The sequence below is a fragment of the Pipistrellus kuhlii genome, unplaced genomic scaffold (assembly GCF_014108245.1).
Source record: "Pipistrellus kuhlii isolate mPipKuh1 unplaced genomic scaffold, mPipKuh1.p scaffold_m20_p_3, whole genome shotgun sequence".
Lineage (NCBI taxonomy): Eukaryota > Metazoa > Chordata > Mammalia > Chiroptera > Vespertilionidae > Pipistrellus > Pipistrellus kuhlii.
In genome coordinates, this window is record NW_023425529.1 from 23430409 (window position 1) to 23452196 (window position 21788).

The window sequence follows — 21788 nt, forward strand, 5'->3', positions numbered from 1 at the left end:
ATGGATGACCTCACCTTATTGAGGAATGAGTTACTAAGCATGAAATGCCAACAGCTATATCCCAAAAAGAATGTTTAAATAGTTTCAGACAATAGGACACAGACAGAATGACAGGATTTGTAGAGCATCTTTGTCCATTGATCTATGGCTAAGTTCAGAGCCTGAAAAGATATTAAACATAAATTGTACAGAGGCAAAGATCTCTTTGGGGCCTATTATGTTAATGGAATAATCTAAGTTGACTTAAAAATACAGTATAATTCTTATTCTTTCACACGATGATTTGCATCCTTAAAAGGACATATAGTTGGGAGCTTTCGTCTAGTGTCAATGAATTTTCCATTATTAATATACTAGAGACCCAGTGCCCAAAATTCATGCATGGGAGGGGAGTCTCCTCAGCCCAGCCTGCACCCTCTCCAATCTGGAACCCCTTGGGGGATGTCCCTGAGATCGGGCCTAAACTGGCAGTGGAACAACCCTCTCACAAATCTGGACCTCTGGCTCCTAATCGCTCACCTACCTGCCTGCCTGGTCGCTCCTACCCCTGCTGGCCTGGACACCCCTGGCGCCCCCCCCCCCCCCGGCCTGGTTGCCCCCAACTGCCCACCTGCTGGCCTGGTCGCCCCACGCAGCCTGCTGTTCAGTCATTTGGTCATCCCTAACACCTCTGCTCACCTAGTTGTAGGTAACCATCTTGTGAGGGCATGAGAGTTAACTTGCATATTGCTTCTTTATTATATAGGATTTTCATAATAAGTTGAATGGCTGGACTTTTACAAACATTTTTAGTGACTGATAAACTTTAAGTGTAAAAAAGAAAACTGTAGTTATCCCATGAAACTTCCACTCAGATATTTGGTATTAACATTTTGATCCTTCATATATATTTTTCATAATGTTTTATATCAAGCATGTCAAACTCGAAGCCCATTGGCCACATTAAATATTTTTGTGGCCCAGTCAACATAATGGTATGTAAGAAACATTTTAATAAAAATGTCATAACTTAATTTTTACAATATCCTGTTATACATAATTATTAATAGTAAACTACAACTTTTGCTAATACTGATTACCATAATCATGTTGCATTCATTTCCCTTATGAATGCAAGGCACAGGTGACCATTTCTTAGACACAGGTGACCATTTCTCTCCACTAATACTAGCAGTGGATATTTTAGCAGCCAACTGCCCCATCATTAGTCTTGTACTTACTTGTTTGGTGTGTGCAAAAGGAAATATTTCACTTTTAGAGAAAAGGAAAAATAGATTTATTTGCATTATACTTAATAATGTGTGTAGTTATTCAGTGTCTGGTAAGTTAATGTTCAAGAAAAATATTAATTTTATTAAAATGTTCTTTTATTTTTTGTTAACAATTACTCATTTATTTCAGCCCTTTGTATTCAGCATGTCTCTATCAAAACAAACCTACGTTTCTATGAAAATTGAAGCTTTTGTTCTTTTTTTGCAGCCCACATAAACTTAAACCTTTTTTTATTTGACCTGTGTTAGCCTTTGAGTTTGACATGCTTGTTTTATATCATTAAATATTTATTTAATATTTTAATGACTGCATATATTCTATTGCCTGATCATTGATATTTAACTTTTTATTTTTAGACATTTCTATCATTGTCAGTTTTGCATAAATATACATAGATTTCACTCACATCTCTGGTTATTTTCTTAAGATAAATTCCCAAAAGTAAAATTGCTAGTAAAGGAATAAGCACATTTTAAAGATTTTTTAAAAAAAATTCATGTTGCTATATATTGCCAGCAATGTATGAAAAAGCCCATTTCCCAGGAACTTCACTAACTCTGCCAGTCTCGTTTAATGTGGCCAACTCTTTCTAAAATAGCCAAATGCGAGTTATATTTGGATGTGCTTTAATGTTGTTAGGTCTTAGTCACATCCAGGATATCATGTGGTTAGTTAGTTTCTTAGCAATTTTGCTCCCACTGTCTTTCTGAACTTCAAAGAACAGTAGTGAATAAAAGATATATCCCTTTCCATTAAGGGACAAAAGCATTTTTCCAGCATTTGTACATATAGATACAACTATATAATTTTTCTTTTAGATTATACTATGCAGATGTCATGAGATTGTGAAGTATTTTTGGAGGTGGGGAGGTTGTCCCTGAAGGAGTCTGAAAAAAATATTATTTTTAACACTGTCATTAGATTTGTTTTTCTCTTACCATGTGAATGGAGAGGAAGGAAAATCTAGAATTTATATAAATGGTATTTGGGAATTATACCTATTGCTATCTATATAAATGAGAGCACATCAAAAATGAAAGGGGCTTCATAATATGATTTTATTTATTATATTACTAGAGACCCAGTGCAAGAAATTTGTGCATGGGGTGGGGTGTGTCCCTCAGCCCAGCTTGCACCCTCTTCAAACTGGGGCCCTCAAGAGGTGTCTTGTTTGGGCATCCCTCTCACAATTCAGGACTGCTGGCTCCAAACATTCACCTGCCTTCCTGCCTGATTGCCCCTAACTGCTTCTGCCTGCCAGCCTGATCACCCCCTTACCACTCCCCTGACAGCCTGATCAACACCTAACTGCTCCCCTGCAAGCCTTGGTCACATCTAACTGCCTTCCCCTGAAGGCCTGATTGCCCCTAACTGCCCTCCCTTTTAGACCTTGTTCCTCCCAACTGCCACCCCGCCTCCATGCTCTGGCCTGATTGCCTACAAATGCCCTCCCCTGCCAGTCATCTTGTGTCCACATGGGGGTGACCATCTTTGACCACCTGGGCCAGCCATCTCGTGTGTTGGAATGATGGTCAATTTGCATATTACCTCTTTATTTTATAGGATTATATAGGATAATCAATGCATGTCTGAAGCATATACTAAATCCCAGACATAAAAGTAAAATATGGAACAATCCTTATTCTCAGTTGATTTATTCACTAGTTGAGATACATCTATAAAAAGATAAACCCTAATGCACACTAGCATATCCTAAGCGACTATGGAGTCATCTAGTAAATGCCCTTAGATTTCAGAAAATTGATTACAAAAGATTGGGATCCTTACCTGAAGAGTATTTGGTCCCCATTTTGAATGAGGAATATATTTCAAGAAGAAAAAGGAAGATATTCCTAGTGAAAGTTACAGCATTCACAATTGTGGGAATTCACATGGCATTTTCAGAGTAAAAATATCTTCCCTATGAGCCAGAGTAGTTTATGCAATATCACAAGTGTAGAAAAATCTAGAAGTGTTCAACTAACCCTGAATATTTACATGGGCTGAAAGAGACCCAGTGAAAGTAGCAAACCATTCAATGTTTTATGAGAAATAAACTTACAAATAAATTAAGAAATTTTATAAAGTACTAAAAGTTTGGAATATAAAATTCGTGCACTCGGGAGGGTCCCTCAGCCCAGTCTGCCCCCACTCGCAGTCCAGGAGCCCTCAGAGGATGTCCAACTGACAATTTGGACTTTCTTAGTGCTGCCATGGAGACAGAAAAGTCTCCCGCCACTGCTGCTATGCTTGCCAGCCATGAGCCTGGCTTCTGGCTGAGCAGCACCCATCCCTCTGTGGGAAAACACTGACCATCAGGGGGAAGCTCCTGCAATGAGTGACTGGCACTGGTGGTCAGTGCACATCATAGCAGCCTTAGCATATCATTAGCATGTTATACTTTGATTGGTTGAATGGACAACCAGATGACTGGACACTTAGCATATTAGGCTTCTATTATATAGGATTACTATGAAAAACTTTTGTACCAGCATGAGATAATTAATGCCTAGACTAGACAGTTGCAGAAGAAACTAAAAATGGGTATGATGCTAGAGTCATTAGAATAGAAAAGTAAACAGAACTTAGCAGCTAATTAGATACCAATATAAAAGATCATTAGCAATTCCACAAACTTTTATTCATCTGTGCATGCACTAGAATTAATGAATGAACAAGCCTGCCTTCAACCATATACATAATATAAAACCTCATAGAAAAGGGTATGATCAGCTCTACAGGTATACAAAGTGGCTACAACAGCTTTGTATAATAGATAAATGGGGCTTGAGCTTTGACTACAATCATCAGTAGAGTTTCACCAGATGGGAAAGAGAAGGGCATACGGGGAAGAACTATCTCATATTTTTAGACCTGCATGATTAGAAAAATATGATAACACAGGCTATAAATGGAAACTCTGGAAGTAGAGATGTTTGAGGTGGAAAGACAATTCATTCGGTTTAGATATTTTTCAAATAAATATCTAGAGCATGCCCACCAATCTGTAGGCATTAGGGACATATCAATGCACAAATCAGGCAAAAAAAAAAATCTGATTTCATGGAGTTTACACTTTAGTATTTGGAAATAGCTACATAATTAGAGGTATAGTACTCATCAAAGAGTTTTGTTTTTGTCATGGTTTTGCTATGTTTCATTTTTTTTTGTTATTCATATCAATAAGACAAAATTGGTACATAAGAAAGCCTGGGTGACTTGTATCTGACTTAAGTAATCACGTAAGGCAACAAAATGCACCAAGTAACTATTCCCTTTAAAGCTTCAAACGTCCTCACACTGACCTTCATGCCTGCAAGCATCAGACAAATAGTTTAGAAATGAGAGCAATAAATTAGAGTGAATCACATTTAGTTAGGAGAAAATAAAGTCTTAGTGGGCTAAAACCAGCTGACCGTCTTCTAGCTTTGCATTTTTATCACACTCTTTCTACTCTCCAGCTGTTTTTGATGCTACACTGAGATCTTCTCACCTTTGTGGTACTTCTTGAGATGTGTCCGCACTACAGTTCTCACTAGGTCTCATTGCCAGAATGTTCAAAGAAAGAAAATTATTGGAACTGTATTTGCAGGTCAGAAACAAGGGTTTTGAGTGAATAACCTTGCAAGTGAAATTCTTGTTGCTATTAAAATGCTCAGTTTAAATGAAGAAAAGATATATAACCTGTTTAAACATTACATTTCAAACTATTGTTCAGAGGAGAGTTGAGAGATACTGAGTAACACCATTTTTCCTTTACACTGGAGTTGCATAGTATTCATTTCACCCTTCAGTAACTTCATATGCTGAACAAAGACTGGATACTAAAGACTTTAAAGCTTTCTGACCTCCCCAGTATTGGGAGCCAGTCTTCAAAGTTCTTACCTGACAGATGGGGGTGGGGGCAGGGGAAATCATTCAAAGTGATTTGGGTGTTTTGTTTATTTGTTTATTCATTTCTTTGTTTCTCAATGAGTTACATTAAATAGCCCTTGGAATTTTAAATTAAGCCTATTTTTCCTGAAAACGTGTTTATTTACATTGGATTGTTCTAATCAAAGCTCAGTTATTTTTAATCATGTCAAAGCAGTATGTCAAAATCATCTCAAAGCAAGATGGTGCCAAAAGTTATCTCGAGGCACTTCCAGGCACTTGGAGATAATTGAATCTAACTCTTCTGAAGGAACAACATAATGGCAACCCGAGGAGCCCATTTGAGGATAAATTGTCTTTGAAATAGGGTTTCAAATGCTAAATACTTCCATAAATTTAGTTCAGCAACACACATTTATTAAGTGTCTAATGAGTGCCAAATCTTACCATAGGCAAGTGCAGTCCTGAAATGAATAAGGTAACAGTTTCTCTCAGGAACTCCTGTTCTAGTAAGAGTTAGCCTTATTAAATTATTTTAATTTATTATAAAATACTTCAGATTTCTAATTTTTATTATGATCTGGCCAAATTCATTCAAATGTATTCCATTAGTAATCATCAGGTCTCTAAAATAGTATGCAAATCTTTGCTTATAATTTAGCCATGCATTTATTAAATAAAGTATTACCAATTACTTTATTTAATAATTGCATGGCTAAATTATAAGCAAAGATTTGCATACTATTTTAGAAAAGATGTTAGATGTCCTATCATTACTGCAGAAATGTGTGGATGGCCTTTGCTGCTGGTGGGAGTGGGGTTCCTGGGGTACCACTGGAATAAGCATGTCTAGAGGCCCCCACGGGAGAATGAGATGTGGTAGAAAGCTTTATTATCATGCAATTACATCCCTATTTCTAAAGTCCCATTTCCCTTCATCCAGTCCTGGAAGATGTGCAGCAGGGGAAAGCCAATGTCCAGAGTTTCCATTCCATGGGTGGAGCTGGGTCCCACATAGCATCAGACTAGTTGCCGTCCACTTGTCAGTTGTGTGTGGGGACCACATGGCTGTGAGCCATAGGGTAAATGCAGGGACCCAGGAGAGCACACCCCTGCAACAAGAGTCACAAGAATCTTCCGAAACCGTTTTGGCTCAGTGATAGAGCATCGGCCTGCAGACTGTAAGGTCCCAGGTTTAATTCTGGTCAAGGGCACATCCCCGGTAGGGAGTGTGCAGGAGGCAGCTGGTCGATGTTTCTCTCTCATCTATTTTCTAGCTCTCTATCACTCTCTCTTCCTCTCTGTAAAAAAAATCAATAAAATATATTTAAAAAAAAAAAAAAAAAAAAAAAAAGGAGAGAGAGAGAGTCGTAGAAATCCTGGGCAAACCAGGAGAGATAACTTCTTTACTTAAGGGTTTAAGGCACATGTGTCAAACACAAGGCCCGCGGGCCAAATCCGTCCCACCAGGCCTTGCAATGTGGCCCGCACCACGCTGTCATCACTGCACTCCGCTGCGTTTCCATCACAATGACAGTTTATGACTGTTCAGTAAACCATTCGGCCCGCGATTTAGGCTGGATTTTAGATTTTGGCCCCTTCTCTGATTGAGTTCAACACCCCTAGGGTTTAAGGATCTCCTACCTTCCCATGCTTGCAGTGGCCAGGCCTACTCGGCCAATGACCTATTCCCAAGTGCGACTGACAGGTAAGTACCTTCCCTGTGCCACCCAGACTTTTCTGGGCATGCCTATAATATTCGGCCTCTCCTCTACTTCTTTCCAGTTATTAATAATTCAATTTATTACAATGGAATCACTATCATCCACATCTTATAGACAAGAAAACTGGAAGGGATCTAACTTAAACCCAAGTTTCCAAAAATTGGTCAAAAGGACTTTCTACTGCAATTGACATGATATATAGAATACAGAAATAGTAATAATTATTTGGTACTAATAGTCATCTTAATTGATTGTGGGACCATTATTTTATTTTACACACTGAGGATGGAATTTGTTCTCTGTTTCCCTGATATTTTTCATGTATTATTCCATACCATTAACTGCTTAATAGATATATTGCCTTTGTATTAGTTTTCCAGATCAAGAAATTCGTAAAGTGGCAGTTCAGCAATTAGACAGCCTCCCGAATGATGAACTACTGGACTATCTCCCACAGCTAGTTCAGGTAAGAACAACAGTTGCCAAGAAACTCCAGGATTTTAGCTAAGAATTCTCTTTAGCCGAAACCGGTTTGGCTTAGCGGTAGAACGTCGGTCTGCGGACTGAAAAGTCCCAGGTTCGATTCCGGCAAAGGGCATGTACATTGGTTGCGGGCACATCCCTGGTAGGGGGTGTGCAAGAGGCAGCTGGTCAATGTTTCTCTCTCATCGATGTTTCTAGCTCTTAATTTCTCTCCCTTCCTCTCTGTAAGAAAATCAATAAAATATATTAAAAAAGAAAGAATTCTCTTAAAAATTTTCTGATGAATCAACAACAGATTACTTGAAGTGATATTGCAGTTTAGCCAGCCAAAGGGAGAAATTATCACTCATATATCAACATGGGTAACTGTGATATTCTCTAGCCAAAATTCATACAGTTACAAAAAAAAGGTATGTAAAAGCCAAAAATGATTTTAAAGCAACTGCACTTATTAATTAAACTGGGAAAAAGTAGATATGCTTATGATGAAATCTTTTTACCTATGTAAATAATAAGAAATTACGTTAATAAGTGTCATATAAATAATAGCCTTTTTCTAGGCAGATCCTCAGAATTTTGAATTTTGTATTTCTTGCCTTTCCTTATTCTAAATTGATTGCAATTCTTATAAAAGTAGCATTATAAGATAGTTCCTAAATTTTTTCTACAGGGAATATATTTTAGTGACAAAATCAAATATCACAATGTTATTGGAGTAATTTTAGAAAAAAATATAAACTTACCTAAAAATATAAACAATTACACATTTTACAGATGACTCTGTAAATGACAGAATATCCAAACCATAAACAATATTTTTTTCCAAGTCGACTATATACTGAATGCTGAATGGATCTAAAATAGTGGTCTTTATGTTTTTTGCCTTTTTTGTTTGTTTGCTTGCTTGCTTTAAAAAAAAACAAAAAACAAAAAAAAAACAAAAAAAAAACCTTGGGTGTTTTCTTATATTAAAGGCTGGGTTGTAGTTTAGATTAAGCCCATTTGAAATCCCGTCTTAACCAACATACTTGGCAACACACTGATAGCCATATACCTGTAAATCCAAATTCTTAGAAAAGGTGCACAAAGAATCCAGCATAGCAAAAGCACAGAGGTACAGTTAGGTAAAGTTGTAACTATTTTTTAATTAAAAGTGAATATTATAAAATGTTTTGAGGTGGTCAAGAAGTGTATAATGTGGCTATAAAATACATAAAAACTGGGAAGAATTTTAAAAACATTTGTTGTGACCCTATCTAGTTTCGCTCAGTGTATAGACTGTCAGTCTGTGGACTAAAAGGTCTCAAGTTTGATTTCACTCAAGAGCATATACCTCAGTTGCAGGCTTAATCCCTGATCTTGGACAGGGCATGGGCAGGAGCAATCACTTGATGTGTCTTTCTCACATCGATGTTTCTCTCTCTCAATATATCTCCCCCTCCTTTCTGCTCTCTCTAGAAATCAATTGAAAAATATCCTCAGGTGAGGATTAGCAAAAAAGAAATAAATAAAAACATTTGTTGTGGAGTTTGTCCTTGAACTTCCATTCTCTAACCTGATTTTAAAACTTTCCAAGATGTGAAGTAAATTGCCCTATTGATCACTTTCTGAAAGCATGTTATTTCATGTATTGTCTTGTTAGAAGTACACAGGCTATATTAAAGCAATACAAAAATATTCTGTGATCATGATGAAAATAGAAGGTATGGGTCATAGCTAGAAATCAAATAAGATACAGACCCAAGCAATACAACACACAGGTCATAACCTTGCAGGTAGGTTCATAATCATGTGATAAGTTCCATTAAAAGTGCCTATATCTTAGATGATGAGGCAGGATTTAGGGGGAAATTGTACCAGTAGACAGAGCAAAGCAGGGAGTTTGGAAACAAAAAAGGCAATCCAAAAATCAGCAAGTAATTATTGGGTTCAAGAAGAAATAATGGGGAAACCTAAAAAGAAAGCTGAAAACAGAAGCATGGAAATAAATTCTGAGGCATCTCTTCTGCTCATATGCTGATAGGATATGCTCATATTAGGGCATTAACATAACCCAAAATCTAGTTAGCTCAGTATTAGCAAGTAAGTTAATGAAGGTCATAGCTACAGTTTAAGACAACATACATTATGGTTGTTAGGCATTCAGACAGCTACAAGAGTTTATGCAAATGTGCTGAAATCATCTTTTGTGAAATCACCCCCACTCCTTAGGAATTCATAAACTTTCTCATCCTTGGGGATGGTGGGCATATCAAGGAGGTTCTTCAGGTTTGTGTGAATGAGTGATGTACAACTTTTTTCTGCTGTCTGTACTGTGGTACAAAACCTGGCTTAAACTCTAAGTGTGTGTGTGTGCATGTACATGTATGTATGTGTGTGTGTTGTGTGTGTGTGTGTGAGAGAGAGAGAGAGAGGGAGAGAGAGAGAGAAAGAGAGAGAGAGGGAGAGGGAAAGAGGGAGACAGAGAGAGAGAGAGAGAGAGCTTACTGAATAACTAAAGTTACAAGTTTTTCCTCTCAAGCAGGAAAGAATATTTTTCGGTAGAGAACCTGGTTTTCATTTTTGCAAAATATTCACATTCCTGGCACAATACTGGGGCCCAGGCACTGACTGCTGATGGTGAGGTCTTTGTAGGTCCCTAAGGATATCAGGGGCTATGTCTCTGTCTGTGTTTTCCTCCAGGGTGAGTAGCCTAGAAAACATGAGTTGCTCACAGTGCAGATGAGGGAAAGGATTTGGGAATGTGTGAATTATGGTGGCAACAATCATCTTTCAAACCTATAAGTAAAGCTTCAAGGTCTGCAGTTTAATTCTGATATATCAGTTGGTGATTTTAGTTAAGGCTTTGATTGTGCATTAATTACATCTCCAAGGAGTAGGAATATCTATTGCCTGATAATGCCATTTCTATGTCCAGAGCACTGTTCGTGATATTATATTTTTGTGCCCGGACTCTCCTCCTAGGCATGGTTGAATTCTACCAGCCACCTGCTCTCATTTATTATCTGTGATACTAACGCATACATAAGGAAAGGAAACAAGATGCACAAACCTGAACTGTGTGCTCTGTGTGTGCTCTGTTATTAGTTATGCACCAGCAAATAAAGCTATCAAAATGTATTATTACGATTTTGTTAAAATGTTGATGACATTTTCCCTGGTCTTTTCTCAAGCCTCTTATGTCCTTCTGTATTCTGCTATAATTTTATTACTGAGACAAGAAAGAGTAAAGTGGTTCTATCTCTCACTTCAGGCTATCAAGTTTGAATGGAACCTTGAAAGTCCGCTAGTGCAACTCCTATTACACCGCTCATTGCAAAGCATCCAGATTGCCCATCGTCTTTTCTGGTAAGATTAGCTAAGACAGGCTACGATGCCTTTTTTTTTTTTTTTTTTTTTTTTTTTTTTAGAAGTAGGAAATTTCTTGACCTTGTAGTTGATATAAATGTCCAGTTAAAATTCGGCCAAATTTGAGTATTTGTCAAGGTTGTTTGTATTGATGGACATAATTCAACTGTCATCTTCAAAATCTTCCTTCTCTACTGTTGCTGATGTTTAAATCCAATATAAATATTAAATTTGGATGATACTTTTCCTATAGGTTTAAGTAACAAAGGCAATTTTCGGTCATATCTGTTAATTGGGAGATTTTGGAATAAAATATAGTTATAAAACTGTGGATGTTTAGGAATAACATGATTTAAAAATAATTTCTATACAATACTAGTTATAAACAGTAGGATCTGAAGGTCAACATATATTCTTTCTATATACTCTTTAGGGCACTAAATTTTTCCTCAAGCATAAATTTGAAATATTATTGGAGAAACACATTTTAGAGATATCAGAATTTCTCTCAACATCTCATACTCTTGATCTTATTGAACATGATGTGCTTTGGATGCTATTCTTCTACCCTTTCTTTCATTCCTAAATTTGTACATTCAATTTCATAGCAAAAAAAATAAAAAAAGAATAAGTACAATTTTACTGACCTAAGTATGAAATTGAATGTATCTTTTGCTCTTGCATATGTATGACAGGCATCATTTAATGGCTTCAATTGGTTGTGAAAAACTTTAATTACAACTAAAGGAAGTCAATATCATTTTTAATAACATTTTTTTCTGCTTCAAAAAAATTACTCATGCTGACATTACTCTTCCCATGAAAATGACTGAACTATTTCATAGCAAAGCAGAGATAGCATGTTTGGTTTGATATTCATTTTCTTCTTAAATGCCCAATATAAAAAGCAGAACATTTTTCTCTAGTGTGTCAGTATAATGAGGCATCAGATACATTGTCTAGAAGTGGTTCCCTCACTGAATAGACTCTTGTCAAGCTCTGAATGAACTCTTATTCCCTTCAGTTTTTCAGTCACCTACTATGGTGCTAAGGGAAGTTGTGTGAATACAGTTGGTGATGTTCTGCTATCATATTAAAGCTTAAACTCCACTAAATTCAACGTTTACTTCTCTTAAAACTTTACTCTTCCCTTGTTTTAAACTGTGTTCATTCAAATGAAAGCATATTAAAAAGTAACATGACCCAATAATCTCGATTTAAATATTTTAATGAAAATATATAAAAAAGTAATTTGTAAAAGACATTTTTTAAAAAATAGGACTTACACTAGCACATTGATTGCTATAATACCAGTGCCACCTTAGTAAGTTCTTCATCTGTTAAAGTGGTGTGAAAAGTTGAGTCATTTGAAAGGTAAAAATGAGTGCAAACAAAGTGGTAAATCAATGTCATACTTGTAAGTTCACAGTCAATACAATTATGTCGCTGTTTCCAGAGAAGCTAGGAGGAAAGTCTGTCCAAGTATAATGCTCACCCTTTGAAAAAGAGTAAGACCAATCACAAAGCCCATTTCTCCTCTCACTAGTTTAAGAAGAAAGTGAGATGGAAGGAATAGAAAAGAACATAAGTTATAAATGAACTGCGTGTTTTTCAATGCTTAATTGGTAAGAATATGGAAAAGGAAAAGGAAAAACAAAGGGAGAATTTAAAATAGCTACTTTTTAAAAAACTTAAAAAAAATTGTCAGTCAAATATACTAATCATGAAATAAAATTCCTAATATTTAAAGCATTTCTTTAAGTATATATGCTATGTACCATCTACACTAATAAAAGAGAAAGATGCAAATTTACTGTGCCTTCATGACACCCACCAGCCAATCAGGAGTGAGTATGCAAATTAACCCAACAAAGATGGAGACTAATTTGCATACACAGGCACAGAGCAGCTAGGGCTAGGGCAGGACATTTGTGTTGTCACCATGGTGACAACACAGGCGTTCCACATCACCCCAGCTTCTCTGGGACCCTGAGCAGTGTGGAAAAGCAGGAAGGTGTCCTCAGCTGGGTCTAAAATTCAGGAGATACTTTTTTAAAAAAGTTATCAAAGCCATGATTCTATAGGAATTCCTTTAAGGCTATCAGTGTTTCCACATTCCTGGAATCCTGAGTGCCTTCTCAAAGGCACTGTGGGTGCCTCGACCAGGTCCCCTCTACCTGGTTGGGGCACCCATCTCATAGCTTCTGTGAGAATTGACTGCCACTTGACAACCCCCTCTTCTCTGAGGATTGTTTTCTGAAAGCTTAGTCACATGGCCTGGAATGTGGGAAATCCCCAATTTATATTCCAGAGCCTCCCCCAGGATTAGATCAAAGCTAGACTTCACCTCCTTGTTAACTCCACCCCCTCCCCTCTAATGCTTATTCTACAATTTTACAGGATATTTCCTGAAGAGAACACCTTCAGTAAACCACGTGCATCTAAATATCTCTCTCATAGACTGTTCTAGGGAACCTGACCTAAGATAAGCAATTATTTATTGAAAAAAAAGAATTTTAATATGTGTTTTTAAAAATTGGAGCATCACTATGCTGTGAAATGTATTATAAATGAAACAACAATATTTAAGTCTTCCATACTCCTAATACTAAGTCCAATTGAATGAGCTCCAAGAGAAAGTCAAATTAAATCAAAATCTGTATGGTAGGGAACCTTTTATAGCATGGCTCCTTTATAAATTATTTCCTTCAAAGTGGGAGGGCAGCTAGAGATAAAGATCTCATTTGAAAACTATTAAGTACAGCAATTTTTTTGTTTTATTAACTGATATATCACAAGCATCTAATATAGTACTTGCATTTGACAAATAGTCAATAAATTACTATTGAATGCAAGAATAGGATTAAGTTACCTGGGCCAAGCTGTGCCCATGCAGACTTATGACAGGAGGGGGCAAGAGAGGGCTGCTTGAGCCTTCCAACTGGCTTGATGGAAACCAGAGTTTTTAAGGCCAGAGCACATTCTGGAGACTGGCCCAATGTAGTAGGCAAGGAATCTCACTAGTGAAGTGAAAACTGGACTGGAAGGGGAATAAGAGAAGAAATCGGGGAATAGCCTGAGTCAGAAGTGAAGGGTGTCAGGGACAAATTAATGCAGCAGTTGGGAGAACCACAGAGTGAATTAAGCCAATGGTGTCTCTGGTGCCAGGAGACCTTCCCAAGGTGGCACCTGTGTACAGGACGATGTTCTATAAGCTTTTCTATGCTAACCATAAAACTGAGGTGATACAAAATCTGCCAATTAACTTTCTAAACAATGTATCCTAAACTTATTTATTTCTAGAATAGTGGGGCAGTTTCTCAAATCAGGAACAACTCAAAACAAAGAAAAATAATGTGGAAATTTTGCCTCATGTGATTTGAAGATAAAAATGTTCCTCTCATACCCTCTCTTAATATATATATATATATATATATATATATATATATATACACACACACACACACACACACACACACACACACACACACACCGCATTTTTCGGACCATAAGACGCACTTTTTCCCCCCCAGAAGTGAGGGGAAAAAGTCCCTGCGTCTTATGGTCCAAATATAGCCTACACATATACTTTAAAAAAAAAAGTTTTTTTACTTGCCCGGCTCTGTGTGGTCTCTGTGCGCTTGCCCGGCTCTAAAATGGTTCTAAATGCTGCTGTTTACTTTACAGGGTTAATTACATGTGTTTATGACTGTGATGTTGGGTTTTAATGCACATAAAATATTTTAGGACACTATTTGTTTCAGAATCTTTTTTTCTTCATTTCCCTACTCTAAAAACTGGTGCGTCTTATGATCCGGTGAGTCTTATGGTCCGAAAAATACGGTATATCTCCCCTAGTGCCTGAAATTCTTTCATTAATGAGCCACTTCTTGTTTCTTCCCAGATGTTCTCTTCTAATATGAAAAATAATTAAAAAATAATATATATATATATATATGAATAGATGTATGAATAGATATATTCATATAGAAAGAGAACATAATACTGATGATGAATTAATTGATCATTTATTCATTTTTGTGACAAACATTGAGATGCTAGATACTGTTGAAGTATTAAGGATAAAAGAGAATGGTCCTTACCTCCATAAGCTCACAGGCTAACCACACATTAACATCCAGGCAGCAGGAAAGAACCCACTCACTCTCTGGCAGGGATAAAGTAGACGAAAGGAACTGACAACACAGTCTGTCCACTTTACAGTTGTACCTTGGACTGTTCCTAATGCAACTTGTAGGCAGAGAGGCAAGGATGGCCATCGAGTAAATAAAAAGGCCTAAGTGTGTGCTCCCATTCTGTCAGAGGTAAATACTGATAAAAGCATACAAAGGAACACACAAAGAAGGCAGAGGCTCTCTCTGCTTTGATGTCTGACACGCTCCCTGAAGAAAGAGGGAAGAGCTGTACTTTAGAGAGTTATGACTAGTGTAATGGAGCACACATGATACAGAATCAATAAGAGGGTTTAAAGTCTCAATCCTTTACCTTCTAGAATCATTATATTGCTACTAATTCACCTCTTTCCCTTCATGGTGTAATAAATAATACATATTGCTTCACTTTTTTTGTATGGGAAAGATGTTTTTTGCTGTCATTTAATATTTATCTGTTATAATTGTCTTTCACCCTCTTGTCCTCTGAAAAATATACACCAGGTAAAATACTTACAATGAGCAATTCACTAAGCTAACAATGGCTAATTTCTGCCCCAATCAGCCTGAAAAAAAGTGATGGATAGTTATAAGAAAGTATGCATTTTATATAATAACTAGAGGCCTAGTGCATGAAATTTGTGCATAGGGGGTGTTCTCAGCCCAACCTGCACCCTCTCCAATCTGGGACCTCTCAAGGGATGTCTGACTGCCCATTTAGACCCGATCCTGGTGGGATCGTACCTAAATGAGCAGCCGGACATCCCTTTCACAATCCAGGACTGCTGGCTCCCAACTACTCACCTGCCTGCCTTCCTGATTGACCCCAACTGCTTCTGCTTGCCAGCCTGATCACCCCTAACCACTCCCCTGCCAGCCCGATTGATGTCTAACTGCTCCCCTGCCACCTGTTTTTCCCCAACTTCCCTCCTCTGCCTACCTGGTCACCCCTAACAGCCCTCTACTACTGGCCATTTTGTGGTGGCTATCTTGTGTCCATATGGGGCAAGATCTTTGACCACATGGAGACAACCATCTTGTGTGTTGGGCTGATGGTCAATCTGCATATTATTCTTTTATTAGATAGGATAGAGGATTGGTGAATGGGTGGGGGCCAGCTGTTTTGCCCTGAAGGGTATCTTGGATCAGGGTGGGGATTCCCTTGGGGGATGGGGCAGCCTGGGCAAGGTGCCTGTGGTGGTTTACAGGACAGCCATGCCTCCACCCAAATGGAGGCCCTGGTATCTAGGATTTATTTATCTTCTACAATTGAAACTTTGTAGCTTGGAGCAGAGCTAAGCCTTCTCCTCGCTCTGTGGTCACAGCCATTTCTGTTGGTATTTATTAATCTTCTATAATTGAAACTTTGTGGCCTTAAGTGGAGGCCTGGGCCAGCCAGGGTGTGTGGAAAGCTTGGCTTCCTCCATCGCCTGGGAAACCCAAGCCTCTCTCCTGCTCTCACTGTGGTCGGCTACAACCATCTTGATTGACTTAATTTGCATACTTGCTCCTGATTGGCTGGTGGGTGTGGGTTTTTTTGTGTAACAGAGTGATGGTTAATATGCATCTTAGACTTTTATTACATAGGATTAGTGAAATCCATTAGCACAGTTTTCTAGTTAAGGTATAATATTAGTATGGGGATAGTTGTTTTTGTCTGTTTTATTTCTAGTTTGTGTGGAAGAGATTTTATGAAATTCCCTCAATATAAATTTTTTTAGAAACAATATAATTTTAAAATTAATTTTCTAATATAATTTAAGTCTTATTACTCCTATTATCTACATATGAAAATAGAATCTGATACAAAGTTGCACCACAAATCCCATCCAAAAGTCAGGAACAGAGCTTCACCTTAAATTTATTTCTAGTTTAAATTATTTTCTCTTCAAATTCTTCTATTTTGTTAAAAGAAAAAAGTGAAGAGTTATAAAAATGAACATTTTGTATATATGTACTGGAAAAATTTAGAAACACACCTCAAATCTTACCAGGAAAAAAGGAAGGAAAGAAGGAAGAAGAGGGAATGAGTTGGGAAGTAAAGAAAGGAAGGAAGGGAAGGTGAGGGGAAGGGAGGAAACTTAGATTAGATCTGGCCTTTGGAAACTAAATTTTCTAATCCACTCTCTAGCAGTTTTTCTTTTCTTTTTTTAAATAAATTTCTATAAATTTCTTTATTGATTAAGGTATCACATATTTGTCCTTAGACCCCCATTCCAATCCCCCACCCCCCTCCACTTATATCCCCACCTCCCTATTGTCCTCGACCAATGGTTAGGCTCATATGTGTGCACATAAGTCCTTTGGTTGATCTCTCTCTTTTATCCCCACCCTACCTTTGAGGTCCAGCAGTCTGACTCATGGCTCCTTATCTCTGGGTCTGTTCTTGTTCATCAGTCTATGTTGTTCACCATTTCCCCTAGATGAGTGAGATCATGTCCTAATGGAAATATAAAAATCATTATGGCCAAATGCAATTACATCCTTGCTTCCTTAGATAGTAATCTGGTTTCTGTATAATTATAACAGTCTCCTCTGTTACAGACCAAATACAAAATTTGGGTTAAGGACCTGAAAAACAGCATTGTAGTGTTTAGTTTGCATTGTTTCCCATGCAGACTGAAGCTTTGCTCTAGCCAACAAAAAATGTGGTTAAAAAAAAAAAAAAAAAAAAAAAAAAAAAAAAAGTTATGCTGTTGAGAAACCATCTTTGCATTCTAATAATATTTGAATTTGCAAAACCGGTTTGGCTCAGCTGTAGAGCGTCAGACTGCTGACTGAAAGGTCCCAGGTTCAATTCCCGTCAGCGGCATGTACGTTGATTGCAAGCACATCCCCGGTAGGTGGTTTGCAAGAGGCAGCTGGTTGGTGTTTCTCTCTCATCAATGTTTCTATCTCTCTATCTCTCTCCCTTCCTCTCTGTAAAAAATCAACAAAAAATATATTTAAAAAATATATTTGAATTTGGCTTCCAAAATGAATAAACTAACATATATTCATAGAGTTACAGGACTGGGGAGTCAAATGGGACCTTATGAATAATCTGCTATAATACTTTCCCTCCAGAAAGATTTCAACAAGTTAAGTGATTCATCCATTGACAATCATCTAGCTGAATAAAGATTTAAGATTAAAAAGTTTTTTTCATGACATCTCATGTCCAATTCTGATCTCTTTCCAATTCAACATCTACTTTTTAAAAAAATGCAACTTGAATTCATCAAATATTTGTTTTGTTTTTTTATCAATAATTAGGAACACATTCAACTTAAAAAGCAAACTAAAGGAAAAAAAATATCCTTAGTTGAGATCTTTATATCTAATACCTCAAAAATTTTACATTAGGTGTCTGTGTGACCTACAAATGCTGTCAATTATAATATTAATTAAAATATTTTATAAAAAATTTATTTAAGAACCTGTATATATGAAGGAGTTTTAAAGGAAATAAGAGGTGCCCCCCCAATCTTTCTTTTGCAGTTCCTGATTCATATTTAAAACACTAAATTTGCTCTTAGTTTTACTATTAGACCATTAGTGATAAAAAAAAAAAGCAATTTGCTCTTAGTTTTACTATTAGACCATTAGTGATAAAAAAAAAGCATTTCTGAGTAATTTACATAGTAGATTTAGTTTGTACTTATTTTTAATACATAGTATATAAAACCAAGACTTTCTCAGTTTTCTCAAAAACCTCAATTAAGCAACTAGCAGTATGCTAATGAAATTAATGTCATCCCATTTCATCAAGTCAAATAGGTTAGAAAATAAGTTCCTGTAGTCCAGACCAGAATTTGGCAAGAACAAAATGCAAGCAACAATCTTTACTTACCGAGTAAGCAATTGGATATAGAAACCTAAAGAACAGGAGAAAGATCTGGGTAGATGTCAGAGAATTGGAATATACCAACATATTTGATGGTATTTGATAGGCCTCCATCTTATGGATTGGTTATCCCCCAAATTTGAAGTTCTCACCTGGATTCTCTGAATCAAATTTTTAAAAGAGAGAAAGAAGCAGAACATCATATGAAAAGTATTTTAAATGCTAGGAATATAAGTGGTACACGCTATTTCTTTTTCTCCTTTCAGTTTTATTTGGAAGCTAGAGGCCCAGTGCATGAGATTCATGCACTAAGGGGTGTCCCTCAGCCCAGCCTGTGCCCTCTTGCAGTCCTGGACCCATTGAAGGATATCTGCTTGACAGTTTAGGCCTACTCCCTCCAGCCTCTGGGGAATCAGGCCTAAGACAGCAGTCAGACAGCCCTTTCATAGTCTGGGCTCTCACATTCTGGGACCCCTAGCTCCTTCCCACCTGTAGTGGAGGCGTGAGAAGCCCCCACCACTGCTGCTGCACTTGCCAGCTGTGAGATCTTCTCACTGCTCCTTGGTCCTGCCTTAGAGGTGGGAGAGATCCCACCCCCGGCACTGGGCTCACCAGCCATGAGCCCAGCTTCTGGTTGAACAGCGATCCCACAGTGCACTGACCACCAGGGGGAAGCTCCTGCATTGAGTGTCTGCTCCTTGTTGGTCAGTGCACATCATAGGGACCAGTCATTCCACCATTTGGTTGATTTGCATAGTATGCTTTTATTATATAGGATAATTGAAATATATGACATCACTAAGTTTAAGACATACAACATGATGGTTTCATTTGCATGATATATTGAGGAATGTTACCACAGTAGGTTTATTAACAACCTTCATTTCAAATATCTATAATAATAAAAGTATAATGTGCTAATTAGACCAGATGTCCCTCCAGACACAGCCAGTGGCTGGAGGAAAGGCCGGGTCCCAGGTGCCTGCCGGCGATCAGAGGGAAACTTGGGTCCCAGGTGACAGAGGGAAGCTGGTGCCAGCCGCCATGGAAAGGAAAGCCTATTCTTTCACAAATTTCATGCCTCTAGCATACAATAAAAAGTCAAGAACAAAGGAAAGAAAAAGATTCTAGTTATGATGACATCTCTTGGGATTTACTCTCTTAACTTTCCTATATGTGACACAATAGTGTTAACTATAGCTATTATGCTGTATATCACATTTCTAATGCTTAGTTATCTTTTTAATTGAATTTATTGGGTTGACATTGGTTAATAAAACCATACAGGTTGCTAGTGTACAACTCTGTATAAAGCATCATCTGCCACTGCATTGCCTGCTTACTTCCCAAAGTCAGCTGACTTTCATTTATTCCCCCTTTGCCTTCTCCCCTCTCCCCTTACTCCCCTTTTCCCTTTGGTAATCACCATACTGTTGTGTTAGCATTTGTTGTTATTATTGTTTTTGCTTAATCCCTTCACCTTTTTCACCCAGCCTTAGATGCTCTTCCCCCCACCCTCGCCATTACTCTGACAGCTGTCAGTCTGTTCTTTATCTCTATGAGTCCATTTCTCTTTTGCTTATTTTACTTTGTTCATTAGATTTTACATATAAATGACATTATATGGCATTTGTCTTTCTCTGACTGGCTTTTTCACTTAGCTTAATACTCTGCCATCCTCAGTGCTCTGACTTGTCCACAGTCCAGTTCACATCATCGTTATAAGAAGACCACCACAGTTGGTATCACATCCACATGATGTAATAGAACTAAAGAAAAGGAGATAATCCTTTCCCAGTAAGAACATTTTCCTTATAAGCCTCACAACAGAGTTAACTGCATATTTATCGTTTGCCTGAATCGGGTCACATGTCATCCTGAACCTGATCAAATGGCAATAAGGTAAATTGACTTACCCAACTGGTTTAGAATATTCAGAATTTATCCCTAAACTGTTTATCTTCCCTGAATATTTTGATATCTGAACAAATTGAGATTATTTGTTCACACATAAAGGGAAAAATAGATTTGGTGTAAAATAAAACCCTATGTTCCCTTTCTAGACTGTAAAGTCCTATATTAACCATCTATCCTTAACAGAGAGTATTGTATTTAGTACATATAATTGGTCCTCAACAAAAAACCTGTTCAATTAATTTTAAAAAATAAACATACCACCTGCATGTGTACTGCCTATAGCTTAACTTTTCTTGATTACTGTACTTAAAACAGCAGGCAATCAGAACAACTTATATATATTATGCTAAATACATAGAGTTGGCCATTGATATTCTGACCATCATTTTTGCTTTTTTTTTAAAAAGTAGTCTCCCTGGAATTGGGAGGAATTGAATTAAATGACTTACAGAAAAATGTGATGCTCTGAAATAAAAGTTTTTGAGGAAGTATCAGGTGTTAACATTGATTGAGTCCACAGTGTGAGGTGTTTTATAGTGACCTAACGTTGCTCTTTCTTGAAACCCTTATTGAAAATGAAAATCTATATCTAGTGATTTTGCAAGAAGTGTTTTATGGGGAGACCTTGCCAAGCAACCCCTTACTATCTCTTAAAATATAATTTTCTGTATTGAGACTTTCTGTGATCAGCAGGGAATTACTGAACCATTTCTGATTTTTGCTGCTCCTGTGTGCTCCAGGTGTGTTTTTTCTGGATTATGAAATTCATAGTTCTTTTTGTTGTGTTTCAGTTAGCGACTAAGTCCTTTATTTTCAGCCCTGTTTTGTTTTCTCTTTGCTCATCAAAAGATCACTCTTTGAAAAGGTTGAATGGAGATTTTTGTGACTTTCTTTATAACTCAGTTTTCTATTTCACGTGTGTACAATTATTGCAGTTGCAAGGAAAGCCAGTTACTTTATTAATCTTATCCACAGACCTTCATCTGTGTTGTTTTTGTTGCAAGAAAAACAAGACTTGGGTAGTTCAATCAAATACTTGTAATATTTAATAACTTAGAATTCCTGCACTTGTTTTGGCCTACATGATTCATTTTTGACCAATAATAAGTGAACAACTTGCACAAATAAGAATGAAGTTATGTATGTTATTCTGTATTTGTACACTCTGTGTAC

General features: G+C 37.2%; 1 protein-coding gene across 1 annotated transcript in view; it reads left to right on the top strand.

Moving 5' to 3' along the window:
- PIK3C2G (phosphatidylinositol-4-phosphate 3-kinase catalytic subunit type 2 gamma) overlaps positions 1-21788 on the top strand; it is a 264337-nt gene that overhangs the window by 100346 nt on the left and 142203 nt on the right. The window contains exons 17-18 of the mRNA XM_036458057.2: positions 7242-7335; positions 10606-10700. Coding sequence (XP_036313950.1) covers positions 7242-7335; positions 10606-10700 — 189 coding nt within the window. The remainder of the gene's footprint in view (positions 1-7241; positions 7336-10605; positions 10701-21788) is intronic.